The sequence below is a fragment of the Ambystoma mexicanum genome, chromosome 13 (genome assembly GCF_040938575.1).
Source record: "Ambystoma mexicanum isolate Mex_15411 chromosome 13, UKY_AmexF1_1, whole genome shotgun sequence".
Taxonomy (NCBI): Eukaryota; Metazoa; Chordata; class Amphibia; order Caudata; family Ambystomatidae; genus Ambystoma; species Ambystoma mexicanum.
The window spans coordinates 685,590,911-685,606,451 of record NC_090938.1 but is presented as its reverse complement, the minus strand read 5'-3'; the positions used below and the strand labels follow the sequence as shown (position 1 = coordinate 685,606,451).

At 51.2% G+C, this 15,541-nt stretch overlaps 1 protein-coding gene across 2 annotated transcripts; it reads left to right on the top strand.

Annotated features, from left to right (window-relative positions):
- Nucleotides 1-3,368: 3,368 nt before the first annotated feature.
- Nucleotides 3,369-14,691, top strand: NEUROD2 (neuronal differentiation 2). 2 transcript variants are annotated; one of them, XM_069634723.1, is made up of 2 exons: nt 3,369-3,541; nt 9,902-14,691. In XM_069634723.1, the coding sequence occupies exon 2, from the start codon at nt 9,907-9,909 to the stop codon at nt 10,984-10,986; it is 1,080 nt and encodes a 359-aa protein (XP_069490824.1). In that variant the 5' UTR covers nt 3,369-3,541; nt 9,902-9,906; the 3' UTR covers nt 10,987-14,691. The 2 variants fall into 2 exon arrangements, with proteins under 2 accessions (XP_069490824.1, XP_069490825.1); XM_069634724.1 differs by lacking the exon at nt 3,369-3,541 and adding an exon at nt 5,575-5,814.
- The last annotated feature ends 850 nt before the right edge of the window (nt 14,692-15,541 follow it).

The following is a 15,541-nucleotide window of genomic DNA, read 5'->3' as shown; positions in this document are numbered from 1 at the left end:
CTGTGTAGTGTTGCTTTTGATAATCAAACATACATGCTGGGGAGCTGACCCTTCATATTTTGGGAGAAGGGCTAACTGCAGAGAATGTGGGGGAGGGGCAAACATATTTGTGGGGGGTATCTAACTTCTTTATGCATTCTAATGAGACTATTTTAGTGCAGCTTCAATGATAATAGTAGTTAACTCTCTCCGTCACGTCTGAACCCACGCACTTGAAGACTGCTGTGATAAAGAGCCGCTCCTGTCCTCCCTACCCTTCCAATCACTCCCCTGACATGCAAGTACTAACACCCCATCATGATTTCAATAGCCTGAAATAGTATATGAATGCAGGTGCAAACAATGAAATGCTTTACATTAGTCATTGCCAGCAGGGGTGGACTGGAAACCAAGAGTGGCCCTGTCAATAATTGTCAAAGTGGCCCCATAGTTCAAATTTTCAGCAAGCTCGACCATTTTCCCATGAGAATACTTGGGAATAAAATAGGTTATCAGACAAAAGAGGCCTGGAGTGCAGAGGCCTAAAGGGATATCTCCAGAGTTCGTTATAGGCCAGATGACCCCTCCTGCCCCGCACAGAAGAGGCCCAGGGTGCACAGGCCTACCGGGAAACCTCCAGAGTTCCCTATAGGCCAGGCCACCCCTCCCTCCCTGCAAAAAAGAGGCCCGGGGTGCAGAGGCATACCGGGTAATCCCCAGAGTTCTCTATAGGCCAGTCCAGCCCTCCCGCCCCACACAGAAGAGTCCCAGGGGGCAGAGGCCTACAGGGATATCTCCAGTGTTCTCTAAAGGCCAGTCCAGCCCTCCCGCCCACACAGAAGAGTCCCAGGGGGCAGAGGCCTACATGGATATCTCCAGAGTTCTCTATAGGCCAGTCCAGCCCTCCCATCCCACACAGAAGAGTCCCACACAGAAGAGTGCCAGGGTACAGAGGCCTACAGGGGAATCTCCAGAGTTCTCTATAGGCCAGGCCACCCCTCCTGCCCTACACAGAAGAGGCCCAGGGTGCCGATGCGTACAGGGAAATCTCCAGAGTTCTCTATAGGCCAGTCCAGCCCTCCCGCCCCACACAGAAGAGGCCCAAGGGGCAGAGGCCTACCAGGAAATGTCCAGAGTTCCCTATAGGCCAGTCCACCCCTCACACCCCACACAGAAGAGGTCCAGTGTGCAGAGGCCTACAGGGATATCTCCAGAGCTCTCTATAGGCCAGTCCAGCCTGGATTTCCAGGCCTTTGCTGGCTGTGAAGCCCTGTTTTACGACTCAGTAGGTCAGCCAGGTCAAATCAACATAACCCAAAACTTCAGGTAGTGGGCACATACGCCTGATCTGCCCAATGGTGGTTGAGCTGCAGTTAGATCGGTGATAGATAGATAGATCAATACATAGATAGAAATATAGATCCAAAGACCTACAGATCCATAGATCCCTACTGTGATAGGTAGATATGTAAGTAGGCAGATAGATCCAAAGATCTATAGGACTTGAGCCATACATGGATGGACAGGTAGATATATAGATAGCTTTATAGATCCATAGAGTCATAGATAGATAGATGGATATACAGATAGATCCCTAGAACTAGATCTATGGGAGTTTAGATCCATACATGGATGGACAGATAGATGAGTAGATAGGTAGATAGATAGATAGATAGATAGATAGATAGATAGATAGATAGATAGATAGATAGATAGATAGATAGATAGATCCATAGGACTAGATCTATAGGGTTTTAGATCCATACATGGATGGAAAGATAGATAAGTGGCTAGATATATAGATAGATCTATAGATCCATAGAGTCATAGGGGGTCATTCCGACCCTGGCGGTAGGTGGTTAACGGCACCGGTAAGGATGCCGGTGCCGTTAACCCCCTACCTCCACATTCCGAGGTCCCTTAGCGGGTCCCACCAGGAAAGGCTGGTCTGACCAGTCGTCCTTAGCGGGACCCGTTAAGGGACCATGGAGCTAATAACGAGCCCGCAATGTGCGGGCTCGTTATTAGCTCCTTCCCCATTCCCATTGAGCCCTATGTGGGCACAAATGGGAATGGGGAATGGTTTTCTGAATGGGGACTTACCGGGTCCTCCAAGGTTGGAATGACCCGGTAAGTCCCCATTCAGAGAACCCTGGCCCGGACCCGGGTTTGGAGGCAGCCATGGTGGTAATAGCACCATGGCTACCTCCAAACTCTGAATGACCCCCATAGACAGATAGATGGATAGACAGATAGATCCCTAGAACTAGATCTATGGGGGTTTAGATCCATACGTGGATGTACAGATAGATCAGTAGATAGATCTATAGATAGATCTATAGACCCATAGATAGATAGATAGATAGATAGATAGATAGATAGATAGATAGATAGATAGATAGATAGATGGATAGACAGATAGATCCCTAGAACTAGATCTATGGGGGTTTAGATCCATACGTGGATGTACAGATAGATCAGTAGATAGATCTATAGATAGATCTATAGACCCATAGATAGATAGATAGATAGATAGATAGATAGATAGATAGATAGATAGATAGATAGATAGATAGATAGATAGATAGATAGATAGATCCATTTATGGATTGATTGATATATGGATAGATAGGCCCATAGATAGAAAGATAGATAGATAGATAGATAGATAGATAGATAGATAGATAGATAGATAGATAGATAGATAGATAGATAGATAGATAGATAGATCCATAGAAAGATAGATAGTTCGGTAGATAGATAGATCCATAGATAGATGGATTGATAGATCCATAGATAGATAGATAGATAGATAGATAGATAGATAGATAGATAGATAGATAGATAGATAGATAGATAGATCCATAGGACTAGATCTATAGTACTTTAGATCCATACATGGATGAATGGATAGTTCGATAAATAAACTCTTCACTGCAAGGTGACCTTCTAAACTCCCTGCTTATGTCCCTGCACAAAGCCCCCCCGTTCTCCCTGCCAGAGGGTTCACTCCCTCTCCTGCCTGTCGACCACATGGGCGGGGGCCTGAGATCCCACCAGGCTGCACCCTGTACTTGCGCCCCCACCTGCAGGAGCCCCAGCGCCCCTCCCTGCAGGACCATCCTCCTCGGCGGTTACACACCCTTCCTGCAGGCCCTCCGTCCCCCCTCAAGCAGTGGCCCTGTGTGGCAGGTTTTGCTCCCTCCTCCCTGTCAGTGCCCCCCCCCCCCATGAACTGCCTGCCTGGGCCCCGTTTTGCCGTGTGTAGGCAGATCTGTGCGGTTGGAGAGAGAGAGGGGTTTTTTTTTTGGAGAGAGTGACAGATGGTGCTCCCCCTCCCTGGGGAAGCAAAGCTCCCCGAATGCGGGCGCATGTCAATCAGGCCCTCTCATGTGATAGCGGCTGCCAGTGACGTGCCAGCCATATGCCCAGGCACCGCGGCGGGTACTGGGCTCGAGATGCCAGTCTCGGAGCGAGGAAGGAGGCAGCACCTTCAGGAGGAGCAGGCTGGGCTCCCTGAGATGGCAGAACAATGAGATAGGCACCCCCGCCAGCTCTGGAGGTAAGTGCTGGAACGCCTGGCCTCGGACTCACACCTGACCCCCTTGCCCGCACACCTGCCTCACCCACACATATTAGCGAGTGGCAGGGCAGTCCGACGCGCCCACGCAGCTCACCCACACACAGGCACAGGGCACTCCGTGTACCCAGGCGCACCGACGCACCTACACATGACCAAGGGACAGGGCAGCCCGCACAGGATAAGCCTGGGCACTCCTCCCTTACCAACATACACCACCCAAACACGGGGCCACTCCAACACACCCATGCTCACCACCTCGACCACACACTTTACCGTGCGGCAGCTGGGCAGCCCAGCGCACCCACACTCCTCTCCAGGGGACAGCCACAAGCCGCACACCTTGACAGGACACCTCGCCCACATATACTACACACACACACCGCCCTTCACCCCGCCCACACCCTGCACCGAGGCACAGCGAAGCCGAAGGTCTCCGCCACACCTCACCCCAGCCAGGGCACCCAAGGTCTTTTTTGCGGTGTAATTTGAACTTCTTTTGGCGGAAATTCTGGAGAACTTGGCCTTTTCCGGATCTTTTCTGGATCTCGTGGGAACCTGTTATTGTCGTTCCTTTTTTTCGGAAGGGTAGATTTTGTCGGGGGCCCCCTGTCTGGCGGTGTGCATTTCAATTCGTTTAATTTGCCACAATTTATAATTTCGCGAGATTCTGTTGCCGCGGTATTTGTATGTGCAATTTTGGTTGAAGCTAAATCTAAACTCCGCCACACCGCCGGCGCAGCCTTCGGGCGCTATTTGCGGCCGTTATTCGCTGCTCGACCTCGGCGCATCTTCTGCGCCGAAGGAAGACGGGGTAAAAAGACAAAGAACGCGGCCCCGAAGCGGGCGGCTGTCCTTCGCGGGTGGGCCTGGGACGGCAGGGCCTTCCAGCCCGCCGCCGATTTAAACCTCCAATATTTCATTTAATAACGCCGGGCTGCGTGAATTCCGCAGCATGGCGTCACAGTCTGTCGAAAATACCGCCGTGTTTCGGCGCAGGTCATTTTAAAGCCCCGCTGGCGTGGGCGGGTTGGGGGGGTGGGTCTGTGTCCCAAGTGGCGTTCAAATAATTCCCGAACTCATATCCGCCCACATTACACAGTTCACGTTCTCAGCTGAGGTCAGATGGGAGGGAGTGTGTGTGTTTGTGACAGAGGGGCAGCCGAGTGTGAGGCAACAGCATCGGAGAATGTGAGAGTTATGTGTGCGTGAGGCGGCATGGTGAGTGTAAGGCCGTATGCGTGAGTGAGATACGGGGTAACGGGAAAAAAAAACACCGAACGTCCGAGTGTGGAATTTTGAGTGTGATATAGAGCGCATATGAGTGCGACTGGGACACTGTGGTCCAGGGTGGCACGCCATGGGCGAGTGTGAGAGAGGTTCGGTGAGGAGGAGGAGTTAGCCGGAGTGTGAGTTTGAGGTAGACCGAGTGCGAGAAATTCTGGGCGAGTTGTTTGTATGAAAGGGGTGCGAGACAGTGAATGTAAGGGTGTGTGTGGGGGGCGTGGTGGAGCGAGGCGAGTGAGTGCGAGACGGTGTGGTTGAGAGTGGGCTAATATTAATGAGATAAATAGCTTGCGCGTGCGAGGCAACATGGGTGAGGCAGAGGCAGTTTTTGGGGAGAGTGGGCAATATAAGTGAGAGCGAAACTTGTACACTGGGGGTGAAAGAGAGTGTCTGCGCGGCAGTAAATGGCGTGTGGGGTTCAGCGCGAGCCCGATGGTGGACTGGCTGACGGGGTAAGTGTGGGGGCTGTGACCCAGAGTAAGTCTTGTAGCAAGACTGGGGGGGGGGTGCAGGGATGGCGGAGAGAGATGGAGTGGGAAGGAAGCACTGGGGGCGAGTTTGAGACACCATAATACGGAGCTGGTGGCGATGCGTGCAAGGGCGGAGTGTGGAGCTTAAACTGGCGCGAGAGGCAAAACAGTAGTGGGGCCGGGGGGTCCGGCCGAGAATGAGAACCCAAAAGGGCATTTCTTAAAAAGTGGTAATTGGAGATAGAGAAAGAACGGGCGACTTTGAGTGGTAAATAAAGCAGTCGGTAGGTAGTGTGACATCAAAATTAATGGGCGGTGGGAGTGAGAGAAAATCTGGGCTTGAGTTTGAGAGAGGGAAACATGCGAGGGGGCATGTCGAGCGCGTGAGAGAGAAAAGGGTGAGCGTGAGAAACAGCGGGAGGGGAGCGTGAGAGACAAACGCCGGACCCACTGTGTGAGACAGACACAGTGGCTTGCTAAGAGAGATAACGCCCGGAGGTGAGCGTGAGTGCGGAGGGCGAAGCAAGGGTGAGTGCGAGAACGGGGACTGAGTGTGGGCGGTAGAACCCGCGAATAGGGCTCCCCTCCGGGGTGCGGGTGAGGCGTGAACCTGTGAGTGAGCGTGTGAGAGGGCAGTGGCGCAGACAGGCAGAGGGGAAGACGGGGGCAGCCGCGCGAGAGGAGGGGGCGGTGGGATAGGAGAGGCTGGGGGGTGGGCTGGCGGGGCTCAGCTGCTGTATTTCTCACGGAAAGACCCTAATTTGCGCCCGCCTGTTTACGCGCATTCTCCCCTTGCCACCGAGGCCAGGATGGGCCTTGCCCAGGACCCGAAGTGGCCGTTAATAACCGCTTATTAATATCGCCCCGCTCACGGCTGACATGCTTTCATTTGAAGCACTAATAAGAAAATTGAACGTCGATTAATTTTAATGGCGCTCAATAGCTTCCCATTGTGCTGGGCTCCCCGACTGAGGCCCTGCCTCTCCCCGCCACCCCGGGCTCCGGGCTCACCCACCACGTGGCTTCTCGGGGCCCCGGGTTGAATCAATGGGCGGGGGGGGGGACGGTCGATTGGGACCTCTGCACTTGTCTTAGACGTCCTTGCAGGCTCTGGCTGTCCCAGTGCCCCCGAAGCATGGTCAGGGGCGACGGGGGTGTCCAAGTGGTCCGTCACTACGTCCTATGGGTTATTGTGTCACCTGGGGGTCGGGGGTGGGGTAGCATGTTAGGGGTCCGTTGCATTGTGCTCTTGGTCACCAAAAGATCTTCGGGGGTCAATATCTTGTTTTAGGGCCCAGCTCAAGTGTCTTATAACCTGAGTCATTGAGGTGTCCCGGTTTATTAAAGTTTTTCGGTGGGGCTGGAGTGTCTTAGTGGGGCTTGCCGTTCCCGATGGGGTCCTGAAGGGGTTCAGGTGGGCGCTGGAGAGTTCTGGGGTGCACTGGGGTCTCCTGTGATTACTGACGTGTCTTAAGAAGCCGTGAGGTGTCTTCTTGGGTTGGTGAACTGTTGTGGCTCACTGCATTGTTTGAGGATTTCTCTGATGTGCCTTGGGTGCGTTCACAAAACTATGGGGGCCTGGGGATACCCTTTCTCAGCGGGCCATTGAGTACATTGGGGTACACTGAAGTTGAGAGTGGAATGTTGATTCCCGTCAATAAAGTGTCTTCTCGGCTCAGTGGAGTATCTGAGTGGGTCCGTGCTGCACCTGGGGCAGCTACTGGTGCGCCATGTTGGAGGGCTCACAGAAGTGTCTTGGGTGTCTCTAAAGTGTCTTGGCAAGTGACTTGGCTGTGTTATGGTGGGCATTGTGATCGAGGGTGCCATTGTGTGTCTTTCAGGCATTAAAGTGTTTTACTGGCGGTTGTTGTTTTATGCTGTGTCTGACGGGTTCGTCGTTTCGTCTTTGGGGCGATTGCTGTGCATTAGTAGGTTATTGGTCTATCCTGGATGAGGGCCTCTGAACCATTGCGGGCGATGACGGAAGTGTCTTTGCCGGTCTGCATTGTGCCTTAGTGGGTAATACTGTGTTTAGCGGGCATCAAAGTGTTTCAGTGGTCATCGCTCTTTTATGCTCTTTAATTGCTATAGGCCATCATTTTGTCTTGCGGGCAATTGTGGTGCTCTCGGGGGTTATAGGTGTATCCTGGATGAGGGCCTCGGAAATATCGCTGGTGTTGACTAAAGTGTCTTAGCAGGTCTGCATTGTGTCTTGGGGGTCATTGTGTGTTTTAGGGGGTGATTGCGGTGCACTAGGAGGTTGCAGATGTATCCTGTCTTGGGATCATTGTGTGTTTTAGGGGGTGATTGCGGTGCGCTAGGAGGTTGTAGGTGTATACTGTCTTGGGGGTCATTGTGCGTCTTAGGGGGTGATTGCGGTGCACTAGGAGGTTGCAGGTGTATCCTGTCTTGGGGGTCATTGTGTGTTTTAGGGGGTGATTGCGGTGCACTAGGAGGTTGCAGGTGTATACTGTCTTGGGGGTCATTGTGCGTCTTAGGGGGTGATTGCGGTGCACTGGGAGGTTGTAGGTGTATACTGTCTTGGGGGTCATTGTGCGTCTTAGGGGGTGATTGCGGTGCACTAGGAGGTTGTAGATGTCTCGTGGATGAGGACCTCTGAAATGTCGACTGCCTTGACGGAAGTGTTGTAGGGGATTATTAAAGTGTCTTATCGAGTCACTATTTAAGCTTATGGAGCAGAAGAGTCATAGGGGGTCAACAAAGTGTATTGAATCTGTTGTAGGATCCTCTGCTGTATTTTAGTGAGTCCGTAAAGTTCTTTCAGGACCTACTCTGTATTAGGGCGTTCAATTAAGTTTTGTCATCAGTGGTCAATTTCCTATCTTAAAGTTTGTCAGATGCTTCTTCGTGGATCACAGTTGTGTCTTTGGTTGGCAGCGAAATATTTAAGTGGGTGAAAATGTAATTTAGGAGGCCATTGTGGTATCCCAGAGGATAATGCTGTGTCCTGCGGGTCTCTGACATGTCTTAGAAGTGACAAAGAGAGTGATTTAAGTGTCCTCAAGGTCATGCCAGTATGTTGGTCTGCTACTAACAAGTCTTGAGATGTTATTGCCCTCCTGAGGCTCACTAAAGTGTGTTAGGGTTGCAGTGCATTTGTCTTGGGCTCTCAGTGAAGTTTCGTAGCAGTGGCCATTGCTATCCCGGAGAAACTCCATGAAGTGTCTGGGGGGCTTAGGGGGGGCTTTGATGCGTCGTATCATATGTGCTTTTTCTCAAGTAAATGAGGGGACCAAGTGTAGTCTGGGTGGTCTTCATCCCAGGACACATTTCCCAGTTACTCGTCTTGGGGTTTAATGAATGTGATCGCGCTACTTGGATATGATCTGTAGGCCCATGTCCGTAAGGATATATACACACCAAAAAATCCCCCTGAATTGACTGAGTACTAAGAGTAATACTTATTTATATACTGCAGCGTAATTAGAAATGATGTCATGTTGCAGACTCAAGAGGTGAAGCCTAAACACACATTAATTCACGAATACTAAATTCATTAATACTAATGTGCACATAGTTACTTCAGTAACTAACATGGTATTTACTTCAAGGAACAAAGAACCGATGTAGAAGTGCAAACCAGCATAGCTCGGAAATGTGTCCTGGAATGAAGACCAGATATACACATATCATTTTATTGAGTGACAATTTTGATCAAAAATTGAAATAAGTTAAATACAGTTTTATAGATGAGCGCAAATCTATATACATACACATGGACTACTAGAAGTGAGCAATTTAAACAGGAATATAAAGTCAGGTAAAAAGACAAATATGAAATACTTTGTATACAAATAACAAGTATTGATTCAAAAGACCAAACTCGGGAGAGGAGAGGAAAAGACAAAAAAAGATACAATAATCACACAAATTCAAATGTATTTTTCTGTGAAACAATCAAATCACTTGAGTGCTTATAAATAATCACTGGTTTGTTCATTCATTGAATAAAGAATCTGTGATAAAAAAAATGAATCCCATTAGTTACATTGACGTGACAACTAACAAATGGCGTATTGATGTTTCGGCAATTTATTAATCTGATACCTTCATCAGGACCAACAGGGGAGTGCTTTGTCAAATTGGCAACTCGTGTTTCGAGAGAGACTACCACCCCAGTCACTTGGGTTGTAGTGTTGCTTGGAGAGAAGGAATTTTATTCTTGTATTCTTTATTTATTTTTTTTCTTATGGAGGACGGCTATTAATGACTGGCCATGAACACATCAGCTTGGTTATGTCATGCTCCAGAAGAATTATCCATGACTGCATGGTGTAGGTGTTAGAAGAGCCTTACCATTCGAATATTTCCATGCAGATTTTTCTCCAAGTTATCATAACTCAATCAGTGAGACGGCATGTCCATAAGGAGGCAGTTGTATTTGAGAAGATAGGATAGCAGTGTTTTTAGTCCTCATTGTAAAACAGATAACTTTACATGTCTCATAGTGATGTCAATTTGCAAGATGTGTACATTTTCTGTAAGATTGTGTAGCTGTACAGTTTTTTCCCCGGAGCCTGTACATAATGACTCACTCGTGTCGCCCATATCTTTTTCCCCACAGCCACCATGTTGACCAGGCTCTTCAGCGATCCCAGCCTCATCCCGGAGGTCCAGAAGTTTGCCAGCTGGGCAGAAGACTGTGAGGATGATGATGACGAGGACAACAGTGACAAGGAGGATGAAGGAGGCAGCTCACACTGTGACCTGCAGGATGGCACCCATGATTCCGGTTCAATGAGCGAGTGCAAGGATGATGGAGACCTTGGCGCCGAGGACGACGATGACGAGGAAGAGGAGGAGGAAGGGCTTGACGAGGCCCAAGGTGACCGGCCTAAGAAGCGCGGGCCAAAGAAACGTAAGATGACCAAGGCCCGGATGGAGAGGTCAAAAGTTAGGCGGCAGAAAGCCAATGCACGTGAGAGGAACCGCATGCACGACCTCAACTCTGCACTGGATAACCTGCGCAAGGTGGTGCCCTGCTACTCCAAGACGCAGAAGCTGTCGAAGATCGAGACCCTCCGACTGGCCAAGAACTATATCTGGGCGCTGTCTGAGATCTTACGCTCGGGCAAGCGGCCCGACCTGGTAGCCTACGTTCAGACCCTGTGCAAAGGCCTTTCCCAACCCACCACCAACCTGGTAGCCGGGTGCCTTCAACTCAACTCGCGGAACTTCCTGACGGAGCAGGGCCCAGAGGCCAGCAGGTACCATGGTCCTGGCACACCCTTCATGCACCCCTATGGCTACCAGCGGCTGCCCGGTGCCCAGTGCCAGACTGGCAGCATGGGTGGTGCTCACCCATTGAGGACCCACCCCTATTGCCCCCCTTATGACTCGCTCTATGGGAACGCGTCGCCGGACTACAACAGCTCTGAGTACGAGGGACCCATGAGCCCACCCCTCTGCATTAATGGCAACTTCTCTCTCAAGCAGGACTCTTCTCCGGACAACGACAAGACCTACCACTATTCTATGCACTACGCGGGGCTCGGGGGGTCGCGAGGCCCCGGGCACAGCCTGGTATTCGGAGGAGCGGGGGTCCGGGGTGGCGGGGTGCATTCTGAGAACATGCTGCCTTATGACATGCACCTACACCATGACAGGGCCCCCATGTACGAGGAGCTGAATGCCTTCTTCCACAACTGAGAACCCCACCTGCACGCAGGCTGACATCACGTGAGTCCCTGTGCACATGCCACCATGCGGGAGCACCCAGCAAACATGCACATTGTAGGACATCCTGCGTGAGTCCGGGTGTACTTAGCAAGACATTGTGTGTGAGCCCACGTGCACAGGGCAGGACTTCATTTGTGAGCACCCGGTAAACGTGTACGTTCGAGGACATCATGTATGGGCGTCCATGTACATGCAGGAGATCACATGTGAGCAACCATGTGCACGTAGCAGGACATGATCTCTGAGTCCGTGGGCAGGTGATGGAACATTGTATGTGAGCAAGCAGAACATGTGTGCATAGTAACACAAAATGTGTGAGTTCATGTGCAGACATGTCCATGTGCACATAACGCGATACCATGTGAACCCCATATGTACAGCATATATGAGCCTCATGTGCACACAGCATGGCATCGTGTGTGAGCCCTGTGTGATCCCCTTTGCACATGGCCTGGCATCATGTATAAGCCCCTGTATACATCACATCATGCCTGAGCCCGAAGCACACAGAAGGGCCTTGTGTGTGAGTCTGATGTGTCAGAGAGCAGTCCTACACACTCACCAAGCTCCTTACCCTTCAATGTCTCCCTGTCGACCCCCATATCTCCACAGCCTTTTCCAATCCTCGCCACAGCCTACTTACACTGGTCTCTGGTGAGAGTGAGATGTAGCACCCGTACCTCGTCACAGAACCCTCTCTCCCCAAATCCCTACCACGTGTCCACCCCCCCTTGCCCATCGTGTCTCCATCACCGCTGCTCCTCTGCACGGCCCTTCCCCGCATGCCACCCTTATTCCTTGCACTCTCTTCTTCTGACGACCACCGCCCCTTCCTCTGAATGAATCTTTTACCCCTCGTTGGTGCCTTATTCTGTCCAGAGCTCCACTTCACCCCTCATTGTTTTGCCTTCCTTTGACCCTATCTCTACTCACTCAAGTCTTGTCCTACCTTGATTTTCTCACCCTTTCCTTCTCCACGACTACTCTGTCTCTTCGTCAGGACCCTCCCATCCTCTTGAATCCCTCCATACTTGGCCCTTCTCCCCCCTTTTCTTTCTTTTCATCCAGAGCGCCCTCCCCCTAGCACTCCTCCATGTTTGGCCCTCCCCAACCCCTCTTCTCCCTGTCTTCATCTGGACACTATCTCCTTCTAGAACCCCCCAGCTTGGTCCCTTTTCCCTTCTTTCTTCTCCCTTTCTTCATCAGGACCCTCTCTCACTCTCTCCTTCTTGCACTCCACCATATTTGGTCCCTCGCCCCCTTCTGCTCCCTCTCTTCATCGGGACTGTGTCTCCCTCGTGCACCCCTCCATGTTTGGTCCCTCGCCCCCTTCTGCTCCCTCGCTTCACCAGGACGCTCTCTGCCTCTAGCACCCCTCCATCTTTGATCCTTCTCCCTCTTCTCCCTCTCTTCATCAGGACTGTGTCTCCCTCGTGCACCCCTTCATGTTTGGTCCCTCGCCCTCTTCTTCTTCCTCTCTTCATCAGGACCCTCTCTCCCTCTAGCACTCCTCCATATTTGGTCCCTCGCCCCCTTCTTCTTCCTCTCTTCATCAGGATCCTCTCTCCCTCTAGCACCCCTCCATCTTTGGTCAATCTCCCCCTTCTTCTTCCTCTCTTCACTAGGACTGTGTCTCTCTCCAGCACCCTCCATCTTTGGTCAATCTCCCCCTTCTTCTTCCTCTCTTCACTAGGACTGTGTCTCTCTCCAGCACCCTCCATCTTTGGTCCATCTCCCCCTTCTTCTTCCTCTCTTCATAAGGACTGTGTCTCCCTCGAGCACTCCTCCATGTTTGGTCCCTCGCCCCCTTCTTCTTCCTCTCTTCATTGGGACCCTCTCTCCCTCTAGCACCCCTCCATCTTTGGTCAATCTCCCCCTTCTTCTTCCTCTCTTCACTAGGACTGTGTCTCTCTCCAGCACCCTCCATCTTTGGTCCATCTCCCCCTTCTTCTTCCTCTCTTCATAAGGACTGTGTCTCCCTCGAGCACTCCTCCATGTTTGGTCCCTCGCCCCCTTCTTCTTCCTCTCTTCATTGGGACCCTCTCTCCCTCTAGCAACCCTCCATCTTTGGTCATTTTCCCCCTTCTTCTTCCTCTCTTCATCAGGACCCCCTCTCCCTCTAGCACCCCTCCATCTTTGGTCCATCTCCCCCTTCTTCTTCCTCTCTTCATCAGGACCGTGTCTCTCTTTAGCACCCCCCAATCATTGGTCCCTCCTTCCCCATCTCCATCTTTGCAACCTTTCTTTTCTCCCTAGCCACTTCGTATATACTATGCCCTTCTCTCCTTCTCCGATCCCACTCTCTCTCCACCGCACCTTCGACTCACCTCTATCAATGCCCCCCCCCACCTCCCCATCCGGCACCCCTCCCCCGCTCACCGCTCTCCGGCCTAAATCCGAGGCATTTGTAGATTTTTTTGGTGCACTTTTCAAAGAGCTTTCCTTATGTTTCCCAAACCTGGGAGCCGGGGGTGGGGTGGGCTGGGGGGGGGGGGAGCGGCCAAGCAGTCTCCAAGTTCAGCGTTAAAGGGCGGGGTGGTGGGGCACGGGTGGGGTTGCAGACAATTTTGCAGTAAAAAAAAAGAAACGGAAACAGAGAGACGAGGCCCCCATCGTGGCCCTACACACAGAGACCCCCCCCCCCCTCCGCTCCCCCGCTCACGCTGAACAGGGCTCGTGGTATCTGTGAAACAGGAGCACAATTTAAACACGGAAGTCTGCTGAACAGTTTAGTCAATAATAACAAAATAAAACCGATTCCTCCAAGGGAGGGGAATTAAGCCTCCTAGGCACTAAAATAATAAACACAAAATAACAATCAAAAGCTTATTTTGCAACTTTCAATCAGCTGTCGTCTGCGGAAGGGAAACGTTTTTGAAGCAATAAAAATGGCAAAAACGAAAGTGGAATCTATGCAAAAAAAAAACAAAAAAAAACATCGAGGACGCGAAACACCGGAAAGTGTTTATCGCGACACGGACCAATCGGCTCCAGGGGGCCGGAGAGAAACGTGCACTTTTCTTGATTTGGGGGGACGGCGGCACCCCCGGAGGCCTACAATCAGAAAAACAGAGCCTGGCGCCGTCTTTGGCTTCTGACTCTGCCACGCTGGGGTTTTTTTTTTCTACCTGTTTGAAAAGGAGATTTTTATGACACGGCAAAACTGTGGGTTATTTATTCATCGACTTCGTTCTCGTTATTGTGGCTGTTTATTATGCATGGAGAACGGGAAAAAAAACAAGCAAATTATGCAAACGTACAAGGTGATGGGGGAACGTTTAACTGCCAGATATATGTAGATATACAATTCAGATTTTTAAAGGGGGTTTACAAGACTCGACAATGTACCGTTATTTATTTTTTCGCCGGATCGAGTTCTTCGGTCACATCGTGTGAGATTGGAATCGATCAATGCCTTATTTATTTCCGGGAATGTGTATTTATTTTTGGTTTCGTTTTCCACATGCCTAGCCCCCCTTTCTGAAGCACACCAGTATTTCTTTAAAAAAAACAAAAGAAAGAAAGAAAGAGAGAAAGAAATGACCAGGACATTCTATGGGAGTCTGAATTCGCCGGGTGTCGTGTAAGAAAAAAAAACAAATGTGGGCGAGGCCCCCCCGAAGTGCATTTCTGTACCTGTTCCGTCTGCTGCAGCAAATAAAAACATATTATTTACGGGGAGTTCATCAGTTTCTCTGCGGGGGGGGGGGGCGATGAGGTCTTTCTGGGATCCGTGTGTTTCTGGCCGTATTATTTCTTGCTCTCGACAGAATTTACCAGAATGTGTGGCTCTAATTTGCGCATTTTCGTGCGGGTCGAGCCTTCCACCCGCGCAGCGATTTCTTTCTATTTCGTCACACGAATCGGAAATCGCTTTGATTTTCCTAGCCGGGTCTGGTGTGTGTGTTGATCCCACTGGACGCGTTTATTTATATGTGTACACCGGGGAAGCGCCCGTGGCCTGGCATTGAGGGGTCGGTGCGTTGGCAGCGCACGCCGCACTGTAACACGCATTTCTCCACCGCAGTGTCCGGTGTGTGCAGCGAGTATCGGGGCCTCCCCGCGCGGTGAACCGCGACGCTGTGCATGAGCCCCCACTCTGGACCCCCTCACGGCTCCCAGCTGTGAGCGAGATTTTGATGCAGTGCACGTGAGATCGCTCGCACAGCATGCACGCGTGATTGGAAGCGGCGTGCAGTGATGCCGCGAGCCGCGTCTATGCGCGAGGCCTGTGCACAGTGAAACACTCGTTCGACCCTTCTCTCTGTTTGGAGTGCTCCACTATCCACTTGAGCCCGCGTGCACTGCCTGTCTGTACTTGGCTGTAAACGGGAAGGGCGCCGTGCACTTCAGTGTTGCCCTTGTCTGTACACACGAGGTGTGCCCATTGCCGCACTATTTCTGGGAGGTGTCCGTGGTGCACTGCATGCCTAAATCACCGTTCCTAATGCATTCGAGTGGGCACTGTCCCTGGGTGTACACGAGAGCGGTGTGCCTAGAACACCCTTGCGCACGGCCACCCCTA

Bases quoted from the DNA above. Each gene is read 5' to 3' on its own strand.
- NEUROD2 (XM_069634723.1), top strand. From the start codon at position 9,907: ATGTTGACCAGGCTCTTCAGCGATCCCAGCCTCATCCCGGAGGTCCAG.